The sequence below is a fragment of the Tiliqua scincoides genome, chromosome 4, assembly GCF_035046505.1.
Source record: "Tiliqua scincoides isolate rTilSci1 chromosome 4, rTilSci1.hap2, whole genome shotgun sequence".
Classification (NCBI taxonomy): Eukaryota; Metazoa; Chordata; class Lepidosauria; order Squamata; family Scincidae; genus Tiliqua; species Tiliqua scincoides.
The window spans coordinates 223,830,332-223,855,137 of NC_089824.1; the positions used below are offsets into that span (position 1 = coordinate 223,830,332).

Sequence of the window (24,806 nt, forward strand, 5' to 3'; positions counted from 1 at the left end):
GACTTCTCTGGCACTCGCACAACATCTGCATAAAAATTTCAACATCAATGCCCAATAGAAAGTTAAATGGGCAGTCGGACGCCCAAAAACAGGTCAATATATAGACGATCCTACACTTAAGGTGCCAGGTTTCCACTTCCCTCGCCTGCACTGGAAAACTTTGAACAGGATTCGTACCTTTCATGGTGTTTGTCAGGAGTCAGTGTTTAAACGGGGGCTACTATCTACCCTACAGTGTGATTGCAGTTTCCCTTCCAAACCATATACCACATTGTGTCTGGCTGCAAACAGAGGGCGTATACTGGCCCATGGTCTGACTTTTTCAACAAAGCCAACTCTGTCCTTGAATGGCTGGACGAACCGGACATTAATATTTGATCTAGTTTAATTGTACTATAAGTCCATGTATTATTGCCATATGTGAAATAAATAAACCCATGAGGACAGGAAGCAGAGACTCCATTCTCAGGCCTCTTGGGTGCTGCTTTCTTCCATGGAGGCTTTCAGGGAAGATGTGGACTGCAGGAGAGGTGGGGGTCTGTGTGGTGTTCCTGTAGCCCCTTTTCTCTGGAGACCTTTGGACAATGCTGGACAGGGAGTCACCCCTACCCAGCTGCTGACTGCAACCGGTTTTGGCCTGGGCTGAAAGAGAGCCATCAGCCAATGCTCGGGGGGGGGGGGGGCAGTGTGGACCTCTCAGTCCATGCAGAGATGTGCTGGTTGGGATTGGGGTGAGGGGAAGGGTCCAGGCTGGAGGGCTGCTCCTGACACCGTGCTGCTGCTTCCCTTGGCTGCCCTGCCCGCCCAGTGCAAAGAAGGAAACTAGGCTCACCAAAGAGCTGGAGCTCATGGCCTCTGTGAGGAATGTTATGGGGGGGGTACAACGTTTCTTTTGGGCCCTATTCCAAAGGGGGTGGGGCAAAAGTGGGGAAGGGCAGCAGCTGGGGCTGGTGGAATGGGTGGGAAGGGGCAAAACAGGGCAAGAGGAGAATGGCAACAGCTGGAAAGATCTTTGGAGCCCAGCTCTGCTGCGCTTCCCACTGTGAAGCCCAGATTGATCCACCTGGTAGATAAGGCCTCCCCGTTGGCCCTCCTGTCGTACACTTGGTCTCACACTCCCAGGGTTTTGGGGTGCTCAGAGTTGTTGGTTCTGAACCCTAGAGCCCTCAAAGATCCCTGTGCGGTAGTACTGCCACCACCCTGTAAGAGCCAGTGCCTCAGTCCAGGGAACCGAGACCCTCTAGGCTTAACTATATCCCTTGTAGGCACTGAGCACTTTCTTTACTTAAAGTCTCAGTCCTCAAGTTTCTAGTCCACAATGAGGATTTTTGGTAGCTTGCTGAACGGCTAGGCGGGATTCTGAACCTTTGTCCCCAACAGACAATGAACCAACATGGTAAAAAGATTTTCTACTTTATTAAATACATAGGGTTACAAAAAGGTTACAAAGGCAGCAAATGCTAGAGGCACAAAAACTTCTAGGAAGCGTATCAGCATAAAACAACAAAGCTAACTGGCTAATTCTATTAATCCCTGACTCTCACCTGGGTCAGCTTCTTTTGTAGATCCTCAGTTACCTAAGAGGCCACATGGTCCTGGTGGGGCAGGATGTGCACCCACCACCTCTCTCACTCAGAGACCAGGAACAAAGACCCTGTCCTCTGGAAGTGGGGCTGGAAGCTCGCCCTCTCAGCTCTTCCCTCTCCCCTGGAGATCTGCAGCTGCATTCCATCCTTGATGGGCGTCTTTCTGGCTGCCTAGGTGCTACATAATCACCTTCCATTGAGTTGTAAATCCTGGCAGCTAGGAAATGCAAGCCACTTCTGTGTTCCTGTTTTAGCTTGGTTCAGGCCTTGCAATGCTACATATTCATGACACCGACCTACATCTTTCACTCTCCATAAGGCCAGCTGAGGTACCAGGAAATTTCTTGGGCCCCTCCTTTGGCTGCCCTTTAGACTCTGGGCCCAGGTGCAGTTTAGTTCCTGCACCCTCTTCTCAAGGGTCCTGCAGGAGCCTGGGGTGGTTTGGGCCCCCCTGCAAGAGAAGTGAGAGAAGGAGGGTGGATAGATCATCCTTGTCACCAGTTTCTGGTTGCCAACTGAGGACTGCTGAAGTGTTCCGATGGGAGTGGGGTGGTTGAGGAGCAGAGCGGGGTGCTGGCAATGATGTGGGGGACAGAGGGCAGGGAGGGCGTTGGGGAGCACCAGGGCTGGCAGCAATGGCACGAGCAGCCTTCAGAAACTCCCAGGCATGCGGTGACTCAGAACAGTCCTCGGAGGAGCAGGCTACTTCCTCTTGAGCAGACAGTAAGTAGCAGGAGCAGGACCATTAAAGTGGGTGGGGAATGGGGAACAACATTGCTCAACGCCAGCCCTGGGGCAGGACTTCCAGGATCCACCATGAAAGGGTGCCGGGGAGGAGGTGGCAGAGCAGTGCTGACTCCCTGGGAAGGGCACGGAAATAAACAAGGACAGCGTTGCAGCTTAGCGGTTGGATCTGCAAACTGGAAAGGCAACCCAGGCAGATACCATCTGCCCAGAAAAATCTGCATGGGCCGGGCCCAGCACAGCTGCCAGCATCCCAGATGCATGTGTGTGTGTCTGTGGAAGGGGGGGACTGAAGCAGGCAGAACTGGTGGCCTGGAGAAGCCCCAAAGCTGGAGAAGTGCAGGTATCAGCCCCCCCCCATCATCTGGTGAGGGAGGTGGGGGAGCTAATTCAGAGGCCACACCTAAGAGTTCCAGGGGAGGGTGTCAGGAACTGGCGATTCCTAGCAGCTGCGCTTGGGCTGGTGCAGCTCTCTCCCAAGAGGGTGCCAGGCTGGCCTTGGCGGAGAGAGTGCCACTTGCCTGAAGGGGGGTGTCACAGAGGGAGGACTGCCACCACCAGAGGCTTCAGGCTGTCAGAAGCCAGAGGCAGAGGAGCTTGGAGGGGAGCGAGAGCAAAGTGGGAGAACAGCAGAGCCCCATGTCCCCTGTCCAGCCACGTCAGTGAAACTTGCTTGAAAAGGAGGTGGAGACTGGAGCGCTCTCAGAACTAGGACCAGGTCCAGGGGTGGGGGCCAGGGGCAGGTGCTGCCAGGTCTGCAGGGAGGGGGCTTCTCCACCCCTCAGGACACTGGGGAGGCCTGAGCAAGACACGCTCTGAACTCCTGGGAGGGAGGGCAGGGCACCAGGTGAGGTGCCCACACCCCACGGCAGAGGCCTGCCCGTTTGCAAGTGCAATTTGGCTGGGACTGTGCAGCCAGCAGGACAGGTCCCTGCATCAGACAGGGTGGGGTGGGGACAAGCAGTCCTTTTTCCTGCAGCTTTTCCCTCCTCCCCACCCATTTCCTCATCTCTGGGAGGACCTGGTTGCCTCGGATTGCACAGAGGAAGTCCTGCATGTCATCCCAATGCAAGGGAATGCACTTCCTCTGAGTAAACAAGGATGCCTTCTCCTCCCACGGCTGCCCCTCCCAGCAAACAGGAAAATTGGCCTTGCGCAGCCACAGATTATAGGAACTGGCTAATTGCACCGGGGTAGTTTTATAGGTCTCTGCAGTGCCTCCTCACACACATCACTCCTCATCCAGAGAGCTGCGAGGAGCATGCAATAGAGGCCCTGACAGTGCTTGAGAGGAGACAGAGATGGAAGGTGAGTGCTGGCTGGAAACAGGTACCCACGCTGGGCAGCGGGGGAAGGGAGGAAGCGGGAGGCTGCTCTGCATGTGGGCTGCTGCCCAACCAATCATGGAGGAGGTTGTGTTGGCAACCTTCAGTCTATGCACATGCCCGATCTTGTCTGATCTCGGAAGCTAAGCAGAGTCAGGCCTGGTTAGTACTTGGATGGGAGAGCGCCTGGGAATACCGGGCGCTATAGGCTTAGACCATGATCTCAGAAGCTAAGCAGGGTCAGGCCAGGTTAGTACTTGGATGGGAGACTGCCTGGGAATACCGGGTGCTGTAGGCTTATACCAGAGTCTTTCGAGACTGAAGGTTGCCAACCATCATGGAGGTGGACCAGCCTCAGAAAGCCCGCACAGGTGCCGATGCCCCAAAGCCACAGTTGCACCATTGCCCCTGCCCCCACCAAGGAGTCCAGCCAGGCCCGCTACCCACTCTGTGGCCCTTCAGGGAAGGAGCAATGGCCTTCTGGGGGAGGCAGAAACTGTGCTCCCCACCCAACAACACCCCACTCATCAGCTCTCCCTGTGGGGTGTGCTTCTGGGGCCCAGTTGAAGCCTTCAGTCTCCTGCGTGCACCAAGGGACAGAACAGGAGGGGTTTCTGGGAGGCAGGAGGGGTGCGGCAGGAGGCAGGGGGGTGGGAGGTGGGAGGCAGGGGGGTGCGGCTCAGTCCCAAAGTCTTGGGGGTGCCTGGACCAGCCTGTCTTCCCAGATCTTCTCCCTGGTTTTCTATTCCTCCAGAGCACACACCCAGTTCAGCAGTAGCGGCCACTAGACCTAGGGCTCTAGATAATCCGGCTGCCAACTTCTTTATCAGTCCCTTCAACTGGGCCCCCAGACCTGACTCGTCCCCATGAAAGCACAGTGGCACCCACATGGGATGCCTACTTTGGGGGGGGCGCCATTGCCGCTCACTTTTCCTCTGGTCCTCCTTGCCTAAGGCTCTTTTATGACATTGGACCGCTTCCTGCCCTTCCTCAGGCACCAGAACGGGGACCCATTTGGCCTCGGATCTCTCACTCTTGCCATCCTTGTTCAGAATGGTCACATTTTGTCTTGAGAGCACAAATCCAGGAAGAGGCTGCCAGCAATGGCCCTTTTCCTCTGCAGCATCAGCTGGACCAAAGAGAACCGGAGGGGTTTCCCCCTGGCTGTGGCATGAAGCTGCACAGGTTTCCCCCCCGTGCCTCCTGGCATGATGCTGCAGCCACCACAAGTACACCCAGGGTCTGCATCCCTGGCAGCTGCAGCCCCCCCGGGAGGGCAGAGAGCAGCTGGGAATTCTCTAGGAGCGTAGGAGGGTCCCCAGGGCAGAAGAACCTTGAGAAGCCTCTCCCCGAATGGTAGCGCCAGCTGAGCCACATGCTGGACTGTGGCTTCCCCTAGGTGGTTCCAAGTGCCAGTGCCTCAGCTCAGTTACGTGAGCATAGGGGGAGAGTGTCGCAGGGCTGGTGCCTATGCTCAGTCGAGGCTTTTCCCTTTAGTGCACTTGTGGGGGAGAGAGACAGCCTTTCTCGGGTACCACCCATCAGCCGGAAAAGGATGCAGTGTGCAGCCCCTTGCACGTCAGATGTTGTTCAGTGCTGGGTCCATGCAGATGTTGCACCTGACCCTCAGAGAGAGACTGGGAGAGCTGCTTGGATGTCCGAGGGCTGGTGGGGGAACTGTGGCGGTCTGGAGGGGAGCCAGAGCCACTTTCACAGGTGCCCCCCGGTCACTCGGTCTTCTTCTTTCACAGCTCTGACGCCGTCATACATCAGCTGGCAGATCCCAAACAACGAGGAGGCACATAACACCAATCGGTTTACCTGCTCAGAGCTGGTCGTGCGCCGCGGACAGAGCGTCAACATCACGCTGTACTTCAACAGGAGTCCTCAGCCGCAGGAGAGCTTAGCCTTCATTGTGGAGACAGGTGATGGTGACCTCTGTCCCCTTTTCCCCTCCCATGGCCTCTTCCCATGTCACAGGGATGGTGCAAAGAGTCCTCGTTGCTTCTCAGCGTGACCCTGGACTGCCAGGGGGAGGACTCTTCCTCTGAGACGCCCTCCCCGCTGGAAGCTTCTCACAAATATGTTTTGAGTGCTGCATGGAAACAGAACAGGTCAGCCTTCTTGCTCTGATTTCATGGGATTTCACGGGCCCCGCTGCTGACACTGTTCTCCTCCTCTGTGTGTGTGTGTGTGTGTGTGTGTGTGTGTGTGTGTGTGTGTGTGTGTGTACAGCAGCCATTTTCAACCACTGTGCCGTGGCACACTGCTGTGCCACGAATGGTCCCCAGGTGTGCTGCGGAAATTTGGGAGAGTCATTTATTCGTAGGGCCAATGGGGATGTGAGCCCCCCACTAGCTGCACAGTGTGCCTTGTCAATTGTCAAAAAACCGATGGTGTGCCTTGACCATATTGGTGCCTTGCCAGTGTGCCATGAGAGGAAAAAGGCTGGAGATCACTGGTCCTTAGCCATGGTATTGTGGGGAGGGGAACAGGAGAGTCCAGGTTGGCTCACGATGGTACACTTTGCACACAACCAGCAGGGAGGCAAATGCAGCAGGGATCTCCAGCAGGCTCAGGTCACACAGGGGTGACAGTGCTCCCAGCACCAGGCCAGGCCCAGCTCCAGCTTGGGCAGGGCCTGCTGCCACTTGCAGGCGGGGGGTGCCCGGCCATGGAGGCGGCAGCACAGACAAGCCACTCCCCCTAATGTGGCAAAGGGGTTGGCCAGAGCCTGGAAAGCAGGCACGGGCTGCTCGGTCCAACCGCTGGGCCCAGCTACAGACTCTTAAACGGAGGCAAGCAGTTGGGCGGCCCCCACCCCTGGTAGCAAGCGGCCAACACCATGCATGGGCTTCAGCCTTGCAGCAGGCCTGCAGCAGGTGGGGGCATCCCGCGGAGAGGCTCTGCTAGTGCTGCTCTCGCTACAGCAGTCAGGGTTGTCAACAGTGCTGCTTTTGTCCCTGGCAGGAAAGGCCCCTTCAGAGTCTTACCACACCAGGGCCGCCTTTGCCATCTCCAACGCATTGACCGCAGGCGCCTGGAGCGCTGCCAAGGAGTCCAGTGATGCCAACACCATGAACTTCTCCTTTACCAGCCCTCCCACCGCTGCCATCGGGCGCTACAAGTTGAGCCTGCAGGTGACCAGCGGCAGCCAGACCTACAGCAGGTTCCTGGGGCAGTTTGTCCTGCTCTTCAACCCCTGGTGCTCAGGTAAGACCAGCGCTTTGGGCAGGAGAGGTCTGTGACTGCTGCCGAGAGGGGGCCTTGCCTCTGCCTCAGTGGCCAGGCTGTGAGCCTGCTGAGGGGTCAGCTTCTGGCAGACAGGTCCTCTTCTCCCACTGGCCCCTTGGTCTGGCAAGAGGAGGGGGAAGATGAGGAGGGGCCTCTCCTGGGACCGCTCCCCAGTCTGTCCAGCAAACTGGCAGGGAAGTCCTCCACAAGGACAGACCACCTGGAGACAACCACCTGAATGGTGTCATCTCCTCCAGCCCCACCAGCCCCACCTGGGGGAGCCGGTGGGTGGAGAGGACAGCCCCACCGAGTGGCCAGCACAGCACTCTGCCTCCCTCCCTGCCCACATCTGGGGAGAGGAGCATTCTGGTCCTTGCAGTGGGGGGGGGGGGTACACCAGGCAGCACCAGCACCCCACCAGGTGGGTAAGGCACTGAAGAAACGGGAGAGGAGGGCAGCCGGAGCCCACTGACCCCAACACAGGGCAGAGCTCCAGCTTCACCTGTGCCCTCCAAGCAGCAGCTGGGCAGCCTGTCCTGCCAGAGAGGTACTGATGAACAGAGATGCCCCCCCCCAAGAGCTGCAGGCACCTGCTCATGGGGCAGTTCCTTGAGAAGAAGAGGAGGAAGAAGGTGTGTCTTAAGAGCATCTTCTTTTGGCTTGGGCTGTAGCGGGAGGCTGGCGGGTGAGCGAGCAGGCGGGTGGCTCCAGCAGATGCTCAGCCAGAAGACCTGGTGGTGGCAGCACCCCACTGCTCAGGACTGGCTGAAAGGCCGGGGGCAGGAAGGAAGCCAAGAGGCCACTGCTGCTTCCCTCTCTCTTTCAGCCCAGCAGAGGCTGCTGCTACCCCCACTGCCACCTGGCCTGGCTTGTGCCTCCTTGAAGCCAGTATGATACAGCACGGCTGGCTCCAGGCCTGGCAAAGTTACACCTGCCCACTCCTTGACCTTCAAAGGGGTGCAGCCTTCATGCATGTAGCCCCCGGAACTCCAAAGTTGGACGGAAGAGCCCCACTTGCCCTTCTCCTTCACCTCCCCCACGAAGGGGAAGGAGGGAGGAGGCTGCTGTTTGCCATCTCCCAGGGCCGGAAGGAGGACATCTGGCAGCTTCTTCTACAGCCTGTCAGGGGCCAGCACCCTGCAGGGACCCAAGGAGTCCTTCTGGTGACCAAGGGCATCCTGTGCCCCAGGCCTGCAGGAGGCACCCCATCATTTTCTGGAAAGTCCCTGGAAGGCACTAGCTGAGCAACACGGAGTCCCAAAGTGGGAAGTGGGTGGAGCTTGCAGGGGGCCGGCCTTCACGTTCCAGGACAGAAATGTGGTGTTCCCTCAACACCCTCCCCTGAAGGCATCTGTGGAATTGGGAAGGAGCAGCAGCGCTTCCGCCTTTGCTGCTCTGGGGTTCCCTGCCTGCTTCTCTGCCCAGTAGCAAGAGGCTGAGAAGGCTGCTCAGTTCAAGGCACATCTGAGAGAGGCGGCCCCGAATGATGGCTCGGCCTCAGCCCTACTGACTGGCAGGAGGGTCTTCTGCAGGGCACGCTCCTTCCCACCACCTGCCCCTGATCCTTTCCACTCATTTGTTTGGCAAAGATTTGCACCTTGTGCTTCCTCCTCTGGACAGGGAACAGCCAGGCCATTTAACACTCCCTAAAACGTCAGCATACCACATTCAACTGCAAACTCAGAAGGACCACCATAGTGGAGCCGGAGCCACCTGGAACCTCTGTCTGCCTGGCAGGAGTTCCCCCGCTGGAGCTGGCTGCTCTGGAGTTGAGTCCCTGCAGTGTTCTGAGCTGGTGTCTGGAGCCCCTGAAGGGCTTGAAGGGGGTGAACAGGCTGAATGGCCAGCCTGCTCTGGATGGGCTCGCACTCCCCTTGCAGGACAGCCTCACAGCTTGGAAGTTCAGCTTGACCCAGCCTTGCTCCTGCATGCTCGGGTGACTGCTGTGACCCAGGGTGCCTTTGCCCAGTGGCTACCGTACCAGCTGCACCCATTTCTGGCCTGGTCAGGTCTCTGTTGGACGACTGCAACAGGCTGGACGTGAGGCTGCCCTTCTGCTGGTGCAAAATGCACTTGGATCTTGATCCATTCTTGATCCACCTATCCAGGTCAACTCAGACTTGTGCCAGCAAAGTAGCTAGCGCAGGTCAGAGTAGACCCAGTGGGGCAGTAAGGGCTTACTCAAGGGCAAGCAAAGAAGCATTCCCTTACCCGGTGGAGACCTTTGGGGCCCGAAACGTCCCCATGGGATGCAGCACACACCCTGTTAGCAGCAGCCCAGAGGGAGTTAGGTAGGTTTGAGTGGCCTGTGTTGTGTCAGGTCCTGGCTCTAGGTTCCCATGCTCATCAGTTCCACACAATAATAATCTCTTTGCCCCTTAAAATCTGAGAGGGGGGCTGCCTTGTATGTCCTCTGCCCTTTGAGGCTAAGCTGCTGGTGACACATAAAAAAAACCTTCTCTGTGGTGGCCCCCACCCTGTGGAAATCCCTGCCACCAAATGTACCTCTCTTCCCCTCGCTGCTGGAAAGTGATGGCTGTTTCAGCAGACTCTCCCTGGCTGCAGATCTCTGGCACCCTCTCTGGCTCTTTTTGTTGATGTTTTGTTGTGTTGCCTTTTGCTGCTCTTTGATTTATCTTTCTTGAATTATATCGATTGCCTTTGTAAGAAAGTCAGGTCATAATACTGAGCATCATCATCAGCCCACCACAAGTTTCAACTGGGGTTTGGGGTTCTCACTAGTATGAACCCTACACAAGCGCTTAAGAACTGGTGAGATATTCCCGTATTATGTTCAATGTTCCAAGTAATGTGGCTTGTTGCAGTTCAGCTGTTGTCTATACCTCTGCTGGCCTGATATTTTTTAAGGGCCTTGGGGATTCTGCCTAGTGCACCAATGGCAATAGGGCTTGTTGCTGTTGTTGTAATAAAAGAATACCCACATTTTTTCTTCACTGTTCTTCATGCAGTCCGTAAGTCCAGCTGCCTTTCTTCTTCCACAGTCTGTTTTACTTGTAATCATCCTTGGCCACCAATGTTAGGGCCACCAATGTTAGGGAGGGCACCAGGATGAGGTCTCTTGTTACCTGGTGTGCTCCCTGGGGCATTTGGTGGGCCGCTGTGAGATACAGGAAGCTGGACTAAATGAGCCTATGGCCTGATCCAGTGGGGCTGTTCTTATGTTCCTCAGTAGGTGCAGTCAGTTGATGATGCTGACAGGATGAAGGGTGTGGTTGGCTATCATAAACAGAGATAATTGAAAATGGTGTTATTTACTGTACTCAAAAGTAAACTCATTGGGTTCAGTAAGACTTAGGGTGTAAACCTACCTTACTCACCAGAAACAAACACCTCTATTCATAAGCTTTCTTGTCCTACAAGAATACGCCTAATTCTGCTTGAGTTCAGTCAGTAATTCCTGCACTGGGAGAGCCCAGGTGTTTTTGGCTGTGATTGTGTTCCCACCACCTTTTGGTATTTTCTGTCCTTGTTTGGTGCTGATCTTATTTTTCACTGTAGCTTGCTGAAGCCTTATTCCTTCGTCAGTCAGCAATTTTTCCTCTTTTTATAGTTACAATAAACATAATAACATGATGATGGTGATGATGATAACGGTAAAAACCATTCAATGATATCTCTGCGATTCCCAGGATCTTGGCTAGATCCTGAACTGCAAACTATAGCCAGCCCAGCATAGACTGTGATGATGAAATGTAGTAGTAGTAGTAGTAGTAGTAGTAGTAGTAGTAGTAGTAGTAATAATAGTAATAATAATAATAATAATAATAATAATAATAATAATAATAATAATAATAATAAATCCAATTCCCCTTATCTCCCCCAGCAGTTTTGCATAGGTGCTGAATGACATGTGGGACAAGGTTAAGGCCTACAAGATGCTAAACCATCTAGCAGGAATCCCTCAGTACCCCCTCCTGGCATCTGCCCTCCAGGGTTCCTGCAAAACTGTGCCCTCGAGTCTCAGCCCAGCCTGAAAGATGCACTAGTCAATGGCATCCAAAGTTAGCACTTGCCAGCCCAGTTCCTGACACAGGTCTTCAGCCAGGAAGAGGCTGGTTGCTGCCATCCTTTGCTCGCTGGGCTCAGCTGGGGACTGCCCTGCCAGTCATAGAGAGCAGTCAGGACTGAAGTATCCCCCCCCCCCGCACACGCCCCTCTGAGGTGGCATCTCCCGTCCATTCCTACACAGCCTCCCAAGGCCCCTCGCGGCACGCTGTGCCTGATGCTAACTCCAGCTCTGTACCCCACAGCTGACCTCGTCCACGTTGCCAACGAGGCAGAGAGATACGAGTATGTCCTGAATGAAAACGGCATCATCTTTGTGGGGAACGCCCAGTACATGGAGGCGCGGGGCTGGTACTTTGGCCAGGTGAGGAGTGCCAGGCCTTCCTGAGAAAGGGAGCTTCGCAGGGCTGTGCCAATCCCCCTCCGCGTGCAGGTTGCAGCCCTGGTTGTGGGACCAAGCAAGAGGGAGGTGTGTTTTGGAGGTGCTGCAGTCGTGCCGACCAGGTCAGAAGTGATCAGAAATGGGGGTGGGGCAGAAATGGCGGAATGAACTGGGGAGATTCTGCTGGAGAATGGGGAAGGGGCTGCTCACAAGGCAAGAGCCGTGTGCACCAGACAGACCTGCGCAGGCGACTGGACAGACACAGGGCCAGTTGCCTCAATCAGCACATGGGGGGGGGGATCCGTCTCATGTCCACCGCCTGGATTGGAAACGGAAGGGGGGCAGAGAGGAAAAGGAAATATGGAGGGGAGGAGAGCTTTGGGGAGCGGCAAAGGCAGACATCTTTGGGAAGGGGGCAGCATTGGGCAAGTTGCCTCCCGTGTCAGGGGTCTTGGCCCATCCCTGGACGTACAGATGGCTCCACTGATGGAGCAGGAGGGAAGCTTGAACTCGCCCGTGCATGTCCACTGGGCAGCAGAACTGCACCAAACAGGCCACTCCGGACTGCAGCCACACAGGTCTTTCTCCCCAAGGCAGCCCTGGAAAGGTGTAGGGCAGGCAAAGGGCAGGGCTGGAGCTGCTTGCACCAGGACACGGTTGGCCCTAAGAGCAGGCCTTGCCCTTCCACCCCTGGCTGGGCATGGGTGCAGCCCTAGGTGACTCTCTCTCTTCTCTTCACTGGGCCTGCAGAGGGCGGGTAGGGGCTCAGAGCCTGGCTGCCTTCTGAGAGCTGCCTCTTCTGGTTGCAGTTCCAAGAGAACATCCTGGACCTCTCTCTTCTGCTCCTGGACCTGAGCCTCTACCACCGACAGGACCCGGCTGGGGACGCATCTCGTCGAAGTGACCCTCGCTATGTGGGCCGAGTGGTCAGCTCTATGGTGAGGCCTTGCACTTTGCTCCCTGTGCTCTGGCCAAGGCTCCAGTGAGGCCCCCATCAGCTTGGCCAACAAGCCCAGCCAGCGGCCCCCTGGGCCTGCTCCTGGGGGCGTCTCCCAGCTCATGTGCTGCTTTCCCCACACTTGTGTAGATCAACGCCAACGACAACGACAACGGGGTGCTGGAGGGCAAGTGGAACGTGGAGTTTGCCAACCACGAGAACCCCTCCCGGTGGGACGGGAGCGTCGCCATCTTCAGGCAGTGGGCCCAGAACAGATACTCCCAGGTCAAATACGGGCAGTGCTGGGTCTTTGCAGGAGTGGCAGGCACAGGTACGCAGTGGCCAGAGGGCGCCCTGAGGGTGCTCGGCAAGAGCAGGGTGCTGTGCCAATGCCACAGTGCTGAGGGCCCTGGGCAAAGGGGTGACCAGGCCCCCAATGGCACAGTGGGCACCACCACCACTGCCGCCAGCACCAAGTGTTCAAAGGTGGACACTCCTTAGTGCCCGAGTCTGACCCTCTCTCTGTCTCTCAGTCCTGAGATGCCTGGGAATACCAACCCGCTTGGTCACGAACTTCAACTCTGCCCATGATGTAGACAGGACTCTCAGCATTGACAAGTACTACAACCCCTCAGGGAAGAGCCTCAATATTGGCCAAGACTCCACCTGGTAAGTTTGTAGCATGTGGGCGGCCTCAGCTGCTGAGGGTGGGTGGGGGTCCTCCACGGATCATCTCCAGCAACAGCAACCCACAGACCTCCCCTGAAGGTCCATCTCTTCCTGTGCATCAGATGGCCAGAGAGCAGAAGGCTTCAGGCACACCCCTTTGCACTTTGGGAGCACTCCAAGCTCCACAATGAGGAGGAGCTACCAAGGCATGGATGAACCAGCAACATTTTCTCTGAGCAGCCTTTTGCTTCAGAGCTCAGGCCAGAGGGAACCCCTCTTTCTGCCTCAAAAAGGGAAACGCCTCACCTTTTAACTGCCCACGATGCCAGGTTCCTTTCATGTTAACCATGTACAAGTGGCCAAGACTAGCAGCAGCCAAGAGAAAAATACTCTGTTGCCCAGGGCCAAGGGTGGCTCTACTGTATTTCACTAACCAGCTTGATCCAAGGTCAGCAAGGGAATTGCTTGAATGACGCAGCCTCTTCCAGCTCATTATCAGACCCACAATATCCATTTTTCTTTAATTGTTCCAATATTGAGAACATCAGAAGAGCCCCGCTGAATCAGGCCACAGCCCATCTAGTCCAGCTTCTTGTATCTCACGCCTTTCAGTCCAGGCAGATCCTCAAGGTGGCTAACAACAGTTGAATCCCAAACAAATAGCATTAGATTGAAAGGGCACCTGACTCTTACCAACAAAGCTCCAATCAGCCACTACGCTGTCAGGGGATGTCCCATTACTATGATAGGTGTCCTACTTGGAAGACTTACTTTCCCAGCCCCAAAGGTTGAATCTTGCCCCTTGCACGCTCCCAGGCAGCTGAAACCACAGGCCCGAAGCTCTGACCAGATCCTTCCAGATCCAGGATGCCCAAATGATGCGCTTGACACTCCAGGAGCAGAGGGGGCTGACCAGAGAAGGGACCTTGCTAGAATGTGTGCTGCTGCTGGGGTGGCAGGAGCGGGGAGCACTCGACAGCCAGGAGGCCTCTCGTGTCCAGAGTCCTGCTGCTGGAAGGCTCTTTAGCTTGCACAAATGGTGAGAAAGGAGACCCGGTATGGGCCCAACATAGCCATTTGCCCCACAAATATGCGTTCTGTCAGGCCGGACACTGGGCCAGCCATCAGCCTTGCCTGACCCCCCCGCACACCAGGCAAGATGATACCCACCTTCAGGTGCTCTGCCTGCACATGAATTTGCTTCTGTGTTCCTCCTTTAATGTTCTGTGGGGGGGGGGGGCGGAACACTGACCACCTACTTCAGGGAATGGGCATTATTGGCCAAATGGAAAGGTGCCACCAATCAAGCAGCCACTTTTCTGCCCCTCTCCCCTCTCTCCCCCTCCCCACCATCTCATTCCTGGAAAGGAAAAAGTCAGCCTGAGCAGAATGCAGTAAGGCTGCTGCGTTCAGAGGCTTGCACTGCGAGGGCTGCCCCTGGTGCTCCCCTCCCCTTCCTTCCACGCTTGGCTTGCAACTGGCTAGTGGAACTGCCAGATCTCCAGTGGCCCATCTCCTGTGGGAAACAGCAGGCAGAAGCGAAGCCGGGGCAAGTTCTCCTGCCCAGCTGTCAGGCAGGCTGCTGAGGAAGACCTGCAAGCAGCAGACCAAACAAATGCTTCGGAGTCAGGGTGTCTAAGAAGTGGCAGGGCTGTTGGCATCAGATGGTCGGGGGCTCTGGAGGGACAGAAGAGACTGAGGACGGACAGCTTTACCAGATCGGTTTACTCGCGTAAAAGCCTTTACACTCATGGGCCCCTGTTACGTCACACGAGCACCGCCTGTTCCTCCTCACAGGAGGGCTGGTTGCTGCCACCCGCCACCAAGAGTCCAGGCCCGGACCAGATTCCGGTCAGTCTGACAGGATCCGCAGTAGTTCACGGATCAGACCTCGTGACCCTGGGTGATGTGCCGGTGGCCTGATCCAGGGCACCCTCCTGATGCCTGGGTGCTGGCACTTGGCGCCCACTGGGCGTTCAAGCTGGTTTCAGGCGGGTGGGTCTTCTTCCCCTGTCGGTTTGGTTCTTGCCCTTTTTGAACCCCGAAGGGGTCTGTCCCCAGGAGCTCCCTGGTCCAGTTCCTGCTGCCCGGGGCCAGGGCTTCAAGGACCCCTTTCAGGGCTGGTACAGGCGAGGGAAGGGTGAGGTATCCACCTCGTACAGTCCCCCTCCCTGTACTGCAGACATAAGGAGAGGCATGACCTCTCCTGCTGGCTGCCTGCCCACCTCTTCTGGCCATGTGACTGGCTTGACCGTGGGCCCTACACCCAAGGAGGCCATCAGCATAGGGGCCTGGTCCAGGCGGGACTTGCTTCTTGCTCCCGAGGAGGCTCTGCTTCCAAGGAGGCCCCTCCTGAGGGAGCCAGGCACAGGTGACACCCCCCCCGCCCCCACTTTGAACTGCAGTTGAACTGGATGGGTTCAAGGAGGGGCTGCAGAGCTTGAGTGGCAAAGAGACTGAGCTACAAGCCAGGACTTCTGCAGCTCAGGTCTCACCTCTGCTAGGAACGCACTTAGGCAGCCTCAGGCTCCCTCTCTGCCGCAGCCTTCCCCAGCAGCAACAGCAGGCAAGTGGGCAGGTAGCAGTCCTTGGAAGAACTGAACAGAGCAGCACATGCACAGCACCCTTGGAAAGTGCGACACAAATGCAGAGGCTTGTCAGGACAGTTCCTCCTCCTGTTTGTGGGGGGCAAGGAAGGCGGACCGACAGCTGTAGCTGGGTGACACATAGGCACACCAGGTGGCTGGGGGTGCAGCAAAAAGTAGCCACAAGCATTGAGCAATAAAGGCCAGCAGTTGCCTCCCAAGGGTGTCATGCAACAGGCTCCTTGCACACCCACACATGACACAATCGAATGGATTGGCAAAAGCCTCCAAGGCGAATCATGGAGTTTGTTCAAAACTGGGGCCTCCCATCTCCCCCTTGCTTGCCTGTGGGATCAGCAACCCGGCCTGGTGAGGTTTTTTGCCCCACCAGAAAGAAAAGATTCCAGCCAGTGTCCCTGAGTCAACCAGCCTGGCCAGGATCCTTCTAGCACCTCCATCTCCTGTAACCCAGCCCCTTGTGAGCGTAGCCAACCCGCATAGCCTGCAGCCACCCAAGCTCACATGCACAGCCAGCCAGTGGCCACATGCAGCCCCTTTTCTGAAGATGAAACCCCAGAGCCAGGCAGGGCTGGCTGACTGGCCTCTGTGCCTTCTCTCCTTCAGGGATTACCACGTCTGGAACGAGTGCTGGTTTGTGCGACGGGATCTGGGCACAGGATTCAGCGGGTGGCAGGTGGTGGACTCCACGCCACAAGAGAAAAGTCAAGGTAAGGCCTTGGTTCCTGCCCCTCTACTGAGAGAGATGGACGCACGTTTCCCAGAGCAAATGTGGCATCATCCCCCCCCCCCCACTGTTCTCCAGGCATCTACCAGTGTGGTCCAGCCTCAGTCATGGCCGTCAAGCAAGGCGACGTTCTGCTGAACTACGACGTGGCTTTCGTGTACAGTGAGGTGAATGCCGACATCAACCGATGGGTGGTCTACCCAAATGGGAGCAAAGTGAAAGTGTATTGCGACACCACCTCCATTGGCACAGCCATCAGCACCAAGGCTGTGGGCAGCAACCAGCGTGTGGACATCACCTGCAACTACAAGTACCCAGAAGGTAAGCAGGCGCTGCCTCCCCCCCCCAGTACAGCATGGCTACCCCATTGACTGTATTTCTGGGCTGTAGGATGCCTTGGGAGATGTTCAAAGGCAGGTGAGAGAAAGGTATGTTGATGCAGAAGCCTCCACAGGCTGGGCCCCCAAGGGACCTCTAAGTCAGGGGCCCCTGGCCAATGTCCCAATCCTGGCCACAAAGTGCCCACTCCTGTTCTCTGCACCCTGCCAGTCAGTCAGTCAGTCAGTCAGTCAGTCAGTCAGTCAACAGGCTCAGGGGCACTCAGGAGTGCAATGGCAGCTCTTCCATTCTCTCTTCCCCCTCTTTTCATCCCAGCTTCCCCCTCCCTATAGGAGGTACCCAAGGTGGCTTTTCTGGTCATTAAAAGCAGCACTGTTCGTCAGCAAGCAATATAAACACAGCATAAACAGGCTGACCAGAGAAAACAACCTTGGGAGGGGAACTCAGGCCAGACACTTGCACACCCCAACACAGTGCAGGAGAAGAAAGGGGCCCACCACTTCTTTCATTAACATGCGGAAGTGCTCATCAAGGCCGCCTCCTTGCCAGAGGACTGGAAAGCAGCCATGGTCACGCCGGCTTTAATGTTAAATGGCGGAACTGGGCAGAGCCAGGAAATCACAGCCCTCTCGGCCTGACACCTGTCCTGACTAATTGGTGGGGAGCCTGCCTGATGATGAAACACACAAAGCACACAGAGGAATCAGACCTGCTGAGCAGCTCCACCCACCCAGTGCCTCTTTGAAGGCAGGCTGCAGGTGCCAGAGAGGCAGGCATGCACTGCCTGCTCGACTGCCAGAGAAAGAGCGTGACGTGGTTCTTGCCTCCTCCAGAAACATTAGCAGGCAGCCGTGTGGCAGGAGGAGGGTTCCTCTTATGGGCTGCTCAAGGGCTCAAAGGCAGTGATCTCGGAGAAGGTGGGAAGAGGGAGACTGGACCCCAAGACCGGTTCTGGGGTTTGCGTCTTTCAGACTGCGGCAAGGGTTCAGCAGCAAAAAGAAGCGGGCGGGCGGGCAGGGCATGTAGAACATGGGTACACAGAACATCTCCTGCCACCAAGTGCCAAGGAATGCAGAAGGAGATACAAAAAGACACTCCCAATTCAGACAAGCCACTGGGACTCAGCCGACTGTGACCAGGCAGAAGAGAGATCCAGGGGTTACTATGGAACAGTGGTTCTCAAACTGTGGGTCAGGACCACTAGGTAGGTCGCAAGCCAACTTCAGGTGGATCCCCATTTATTTCAATATTTTATTTTTAATGTATTAGACTTGATGCTCCCCTGGGATGTGACTGCATTTGGGGAAATGTGACAGATCTGTACTTTGAACAGGCTACTAGGGATATGCCTTTAACAGTGATAGTCAATGAGGATTCCTCCTGTGTATGTGTGGTTAGGATTGCAGCAGAGGATTGTTAAAAATGTTCTTGCTCGATGATGTCACTTCCAGTTATGACATCATTTCTAGTGGGTCCTGACAGATTCTGTTTCTAAAAAGTGGGTCTCGGTTTGAAAAGTGTGAGAACCACTGCTATGGAAAATCTCCCTGAAAAGGGGGACCAACCCCCCAAGAACAAGTTGCTCTCATTATATACATCATTTCCAAGAGACCCTGCAGCTGGGAAAGGGGCCAGTCAGTCCTTCTGAGGACCTTAAAGAGTGGGGGGGGGGGAGTGGGGGAAAGGATTTTCCCTCTGAAGAAGGAGCTGAGCATAGAGCCATGCATAGGTCTGTCTCTCCATACTAGTGGAACCCGTGAAAGAGGGAACTCATTGCCACATGCAGGTGTGATGGTGAGCTGCTTTGGCTTTGCAGAAGGACTGGACACGCTTGTGAAGCAGGAGAGACCTCTCAGTGGCCGTTAAGGAGATCCTCCATCTGCAGTGGCTATATACCCCTGAATGCCAGCTGCTGGGGATGGCAGCAGCAGCAGCAGCAACAGGGCATGGTTAACTTCCTTGTCCCTTCTTGTGAGCTTCCTGGGGCTCTGGGTGGCCACCGTTGCCCAAGGAATGCTGGCAGCCTTGCTCACTGGCCACTTGGCTCTCACTGCCTGCTCCACCTGTCCTCATTCCAGCACAGGTTTGTGACACACCTGTGCACCTGTTTGCCTTTGGCCTTGTGCACAAAGCTCCTTCCACGGCTCACACTGCAGCCATCATGTGTTCCCCCTTCCCTTGACAATTTGAGAAGAGGAAAGTCCTCCTGGCCTGCATGGCTGATGGGCTGCTGACAACAGCATCTGCTGCACCCTGGCATGGCGGACAGGAGCAGGAAGTGGGATACCAGCCTCGGCCTTGGCGATCCAGCTCAGAGACCTGCCAAAGAGAGAGCAAGGGCCTCTCTCTGCCTGTGGCCTGAGAGAGCAAGCCAGACTGGTCCCTGCTGGGCTAAAGGGATACCAGCTCCTGCTTCATAAGCAGGGGGGTAACTGTGCGCTGAGGCACATCCAGCACATCCCTACATATGCGTGCAGTGATCAGCTTGCAGTGGTCAGTGTTGCCAGGACCTGTTATCAACTAGCAGAGACACACACGGCATTGGCTGCTGCCCAGCTGCACGTGCAGACCATTCTTGGGCCTCCCTGGAGCTCCCTCACCCCACCTCCATCTGACACAGGCCAGTGTTGTGGGGCTCCAGAGCCCAGGCTTCTGGGCAAGCAGGCAGCTTTGTCCTGAGGCTCTTCCAAGTGTGCTGCTCTCATGGGCTGGGAGAGAACCGGTGTGGTCTGGCGTGTCTCGGGGACTGGACTGGGAGCAGGCTCAGGGCCAGGGTGCTGGCTGGGCATCCTTAGCCAGCTGTGCTTTCCCAATAGTCCTACAAGGATCAAGGGGTGGGAGGGGCCATGTATGCCACCATGAGCTGCACAGTTGATGAGCAGGAGAGCCTGGTGCCAATGCACAAATCAGGGAGAGAAAACTGGCAGGCGGAACTCGGTGGGCCTGTGGAAACCACCATCTTCTAGCACACCATCTTCTAAAGAAGGTTAAAGGCGACTTTCAATTAAAAACACAGAATAATCACAGCAGTTAAAACCAGCAGCTCAACAGGCCCAGAAAGAACAGCCAAACTGTGCCCGGCACCAAAGCACTTCAAGGCCCTGAGGTGCTGCATAGGCCAGCCCCTCCCTCAGGCCACTGTCAGGGGAGAGGGCCCACCACGTGGGTTCTACACCTTCCAACTTGCCTTCCTTTGTCCTGCCTGCTCCCGTCTCCCACAACGTGTGGATGTCAAGGAGAAGGAGTCCCCACTTCCTGCAGAAAGCCCCAGGTTTAGACCTCCACAGCCCCTTCAGGTTTGCAAGATCAGTAAAGATCGGGGGGGGGGGGATCAGCTGCAGGTTCAGTCCAAGCCCTCTCCCCAAAGCAGTGTGAAAATCCCACCCCCTAAAACATGGTCACACAGGATTGACCGAGGCTGTACACTGCCACTACCAATGTGCCCCCACCACCACCACACACCCCTTAGCTCTCTCCTGCATCCACACAGGCCCTTTAAAAGGCAGGAGGTGTGGAGCAGGCTGTGAGCCCTTCTGGCATGTTCTGCACTTCCGCCTTGGCTTAAAGAGCCTGGGGAGGAGCATGGAAAGGGCACAGAGGTCTTGGTTCTCAGAGCAGCTCCATCAGTGGACTGGAGGAAGCTGGTGGGCAGAAGTGGGGAGCAAAGCACCCTTCACCTACTCCTACTCCCCCGACTTACCTTCAGTAGCCTATCTCAGAATGCCAGGTGCAATGGAGTGACAACATGATGCAGGTCTCTTGTGGCCTTGTGTGCTCCCAGAGCACACAAGTGTGTGCACTCAGCATGTGGTTGGTCTGTGGAACTCCTTGCCACAGGAAGTGGTGATGGCATCTGGCCTGGATGCCTTGAAAAGGGGATTGGACATGTTTCTGGAGGAAAAATCCATTACGGGTTACAAGCCATGATGCGTATGTGCAACCTCCCGATTTTAGAAATGGGCTTTGTCAGATGCAAGGGAGGGCACTAGGATGAGGTCTCGTTATCTGGTGTGCTCCTGGGGCATTTGGTGGGCCGCTGTGAGATGCAGGAAGCTGGACTAGATGAGCCTTTGGCCTGATCCAGCACCCAGGCTCTTTTTATGTTCTTATCACCCAATGCAATTGTCATGACTTGCATCATGGATGGGCCAGCCACAATCATTTGCTAGACAGAGCAAACGCAGCTACCCTCCCCCAGGACCCACCCCCCTGAGAGTTCAACTGCAGGCTTCGCCAGGCAGACAGCAGGTTCTTAAGAGTACCAGCTGTGGCCACAGTGGTGGAAGTCATCTGAGCCCAGCAGGACTGTCTCCTGTGAACCTGCTGCCCCTGGTTCTACTTCACGCAGACATACATGCATAGCACATGCACTGTGCTATGGCCCCTCCCTGTCATGTTCCCAGCACACAGAAGCAGCAATTGCTCTGTTTGCTGCCCTGTTACCTGCAGAGCACACAGATGTGCGGCTCTGTCGGCTCAGAAGAACCTGCAGTCTGCACTCGGCAGGTGGGACCCGGAGCTGGTTACCAACAGGCCTGTGTTCCTTCCACACAGGCTCTGCAGAGGAAAGAAGTGTGTACAAGAAGGCCCTTGCCGAGCTGACGGGGGCCAGACCCTCAGCAAGGCGTGCGAGTGTCTCCGATGAAGCCGCCTCCGAACTGATCACGCACCCCGAGCTCTTTGGGAAATTCAAGCTGGTTCAGCCTCCCGTGCTTGGCAGGGACATTGACCTGCTCCTCACGCTCGCCAATCTGTCCACGGTACCCAAGACGGTCACTGTGAACCTGAGTGTCTCCACTGTCCTCTACACCCGGGCGGCTGTCAAGGAGATCCTGAAGGAAGCCACCACCGTCAGCCTTGGCTCCAAGGAAGGTAACTGGCACTCAGGAAGGATGCCCAGGGCAGGAGTGTGTGCTGGGCCACAGCACCCCCCACCCGCTGCACTCACACCACCCCCTCAATCCCCCCTCTTGCTTTTCTTGGGGCTTCTGGGCTCAGAGGCTCTTGCCAGCCTCCCCTTGCACAGCCTTCAGTGACTACAGGAAAATATGGTCTGCGAGAGGGTTCTGCTGAGTGTGGAGCTTTCTCCACAGATCCCTCCCCCCCCCCCCAAAAAGCTGCAAGTGCCAAAGAGGTCCAGGCCCCCAGCAAGACTTCAAAGGAGCAGGCAAAGCTCATGAATCAGAGCAGCTGCAGGTGGCACCCAGAGAGGGGACAGCACCAGGAAGAGGGAGACACCCCCACACACACTGCCAGGTTGCCCCAGTTGTGCAGCAAGCCCCCCTTGAGAGGGTTAAGGTGGGTCAAGAGAAGAGCCAAGTGGGAGGCCAGTCCCTCGTCTCCCATCCCCCCCAGGAAGAGTAGCTTCCTCCTGCTCTGGATGGACACGGCTTCTCTGGGCAGGCCTGGTTGGCAACCTTCAGTCTCGAAAGACTCTGGTATAAGCCTACAGCACCCGGTATTCCCAGGCGGTCTCCCATCCAAGTACTAACCAGGCCTGACCCTGCTTAGCTTCTGAGATCAGGCACGTGCAGGGTAACAGTTGCTGCAGCATCACCTGAAAGGCTCTGGAGCTGCTGGAGAGAGCAGCACCGCAGGGGTCCCGCTGGAGGCCTCCCAGCTGAGGGTGCCCTGGAGGTGGAGAGGGTGCTGGTGGGGGCAGTGGGGCTGAGCAGGCCCTTCTCCCTGATGTGCAACAAATGAATGGCGCTCAGCCCCAGGGAGGTGCCTTACGCCTCCTCCTTGACTTTCAGAGAAACACCTCCCACTGCGCATCACCTATGCTCACTACGGAGCATCCCTGACAGATGACAAGAAGATCCTGGTGACGGCCTTGTGCGATGTCGCACAGGGCGTGAAGCTGCTGGTGGAGAAAGCCATCACCCTGGAGAGCACCAACATCTCCATCATGGTGAGGGTCTCTGCTGCACAGCCCCTCCAAGCACTGCTGTGGGGTGTGCTGCTCGGGGGCCATTGCCTGCTGCTGCCTGCCTGGAGACCAGGACCCATCCCTGCCCCCATCCTTGCTTTCTCTTTCTGGAGCACTGGTGCTCGCTTCTGTCGCTGCAGGGCCTGCTCCCCTCTCCCCTGTGGTCAGCTTCAGGGCTCTCATGGCACAAGGCGCAGGCCTCTCCTGAATCGCTGGGCAGGGCTTCCGTCCTCCACCCTCCCTGGAGAGAGCCAAGGGCAGGTCAGAATCCCACACTGCCCGGCACTGCTCAGTGCGCCCACCAGCCACCAGCCAGAGCACTGTTGGTCCTCTGTAGACAATCGCAGAGCCCTCCCACTAGTCAAGAAGCCCACTGAGCGGGACTGAGCCCGGATCCTGTGCAAGGCTCTTCCCCAGCTGCTCAGGCTTCCAGGAAGAACGGAAAAGGCCTCGTGGTCTGGACTAGCCCCACTTTCTGCAGGGAAGGATAAGCCAGTCAGGCATCCATAGGGAGGCGGGAAGGGGATTCAATAACAGCTGTATCAGTTGTTTATGCTCCAGAGGGTCCTTCAGTCAATGTCTCCTGAAAGAAGGCAAGGTGGGCCTCTGTCCCACTACTGCATCACAGGAACCAATCTCAGCATGCAACAGCAGGCCTGTGCACAGGGGAGACTCCTGGAGAGAGCCAAGCCTTCCTCTCCAGGGGGTCCCCCCAGCAGACGCAGCTTGCAGTCTGATGAGGGGACAGTGTGAGAAGCCACTGCCAGTGGCGGGTGAGCAAGACCTTCTTGCAGGAAGTCCCCGCCCCAGCCCCGTCTCTGGTGCTTCTGCTTCCACTGGCCTGCTCTGCATTCACTCTCCTGGAGGAAGGAAGGCCTCCAGCCCACCAACTGCCCTCCTGCTGAGAGAGCAAGCAGGTGACGGATCGCTGAAAGGGTCTTTCCTGCCTGCAGGCCCCCCCGAACGTGGTCGCAAACAAGCCGGCCACCGTGGAGATTGCCTACGCCAACCCACTCCCAGAGCCTGTGGACAACTGCATTCTGCTGGTGACGCTCATGGGCCAGGCGGTTAAGATCAAGTAAGTGGGGTGGGGGTGGAAAGGGATCTCGCTCCCAGGAGGCCCTCCGTGGCGGAGGCGCAATGCCTGGGGCAATTTCCCCATCCTGTGGCTGCAGGCACTGGACCCGCTCACTACGGGCAGCTGCACAATCGTTCTCTCCTCCCCATGGCACTTCTAGAGGGTGGTGGAGTTTTTCTGGAAGAGGCAGGAATGGCCACTTCTAAGCCTCCAGGGGTGAGGGGGGGGGAATGCAAAGACAGTCCCTGAGCCTTGTGCAGCTTGGTTGGGGAGGGGCTGGGCGGCTGTCTTCTTCACCCACCTGAGTCGAGCTGCCAGCACTTGCCCACCTCCACATGGCAGCCGTGGGAAAGTAGCCCTTGCAGCCATGCCGGCCCTCGCATGGGGGGAGGAGTCCAGCATTTCCCCTGGCAGTCACGCGAGCAGCAGATCATCCAAGTCCCCCACCCACCCACGTGGATGCCTGCCAGGCCACTCGCCCCGGGACCCACCAGCTCTCGCCTTCCTTGCAGCGTGGCAGGCCTGGCACCTGGAGAAAATTCCAAGATCTACTTCGAGTTCACTCCGCACAGCCCAGGAGCGATGCAACTGCACGTGGACTTCTCCTGCAACAAGTTCCACCACGTCAAGGGCTTTGTCCTCATGAACGTGGCACCAGCTGGCACTGCGTGATCCTGCAGGGATGGGGCTATGGCAGAGTCATTAAATCCAACTTTCCAAGTCAGAGCGTTGTGGGATCTGCTGGCACAGCGGTGTGGAAGCAAGGGGGTCGAGGTGCAGCTCAGTCTCCTGACAGGGGCCGGCTGTGTGGCTGGGAGGGAGGTGCATCCGTGGTTCCTCCGGTGTCGGCTGGGCTGCTTCCCCAGACAAGCCCAGAAGTGAGGTGCTGGAGGCCCTGCACAGCCCCCTGCTGGAAACTCGACTGATGGAGTATTGGGACCGGCCTCTGCTACTGAGGGTTCAGGAGCTGTGCCCCCCTTGGTCACTTCTGGCACCAGCCCGACCAGCTGTGAGCTGCCTGGCAGAGCCACTCCCCCACAGCATGTTTCCAGCCATCAGCGGTGCCCAGGCAAGAAGGCCTCTGCAGCCACTGAAAGAAAGGCTCACACTACAGGAGGGGTGGAACAGCACTCACATGCACTCACGCAGCAGCAGTGGCTTGGGGTGATCAGAACTGCTCCAGCTTGTGCCAGTCTGTCGTCCCAGGAATTGACCATGGCAAGAGGG

At 56.7% G+C, this 24,806-nt stretch overlaps 1 protein-coding gene across 1 annotated transcript; it reads left to right on the forward strand.

Annotated features, from left to right (window-relative positions):
* Nucleotides 1–3,631: 3,631 nt before the first annotated feature.
* Nucleotides 3,632–24,251, forward strand: LOC136648634 (protein-glutamine gamma-glutamyltransferase 6-like). Its single transcript, XM_066624757.1, has 13 exons — nt 3,632–3,638; nt 5,407–5,580; nt 6,626–6,868; nt 11,161–11,279; nt 12,107–12,235; nt 12,385–12,565; nt 12,768–12,903; nt 16,113–16,216; nt 16,312–16,554; nt 21,127–21,444; nt 22,326–22,483; nt 23,455–23,579; nt 24,092–24,251. The coding sequence occupies exons 1-13, from the start codon at nt 3,632–3,634 to the stop codon at nt 24,249–24,251; spliced, it is 2,097 nt and encodes a 698-aa protein (XP_066480854.1).
* Nucleotides 24,252–24,806: the final 555 nt, after the last annotated feature.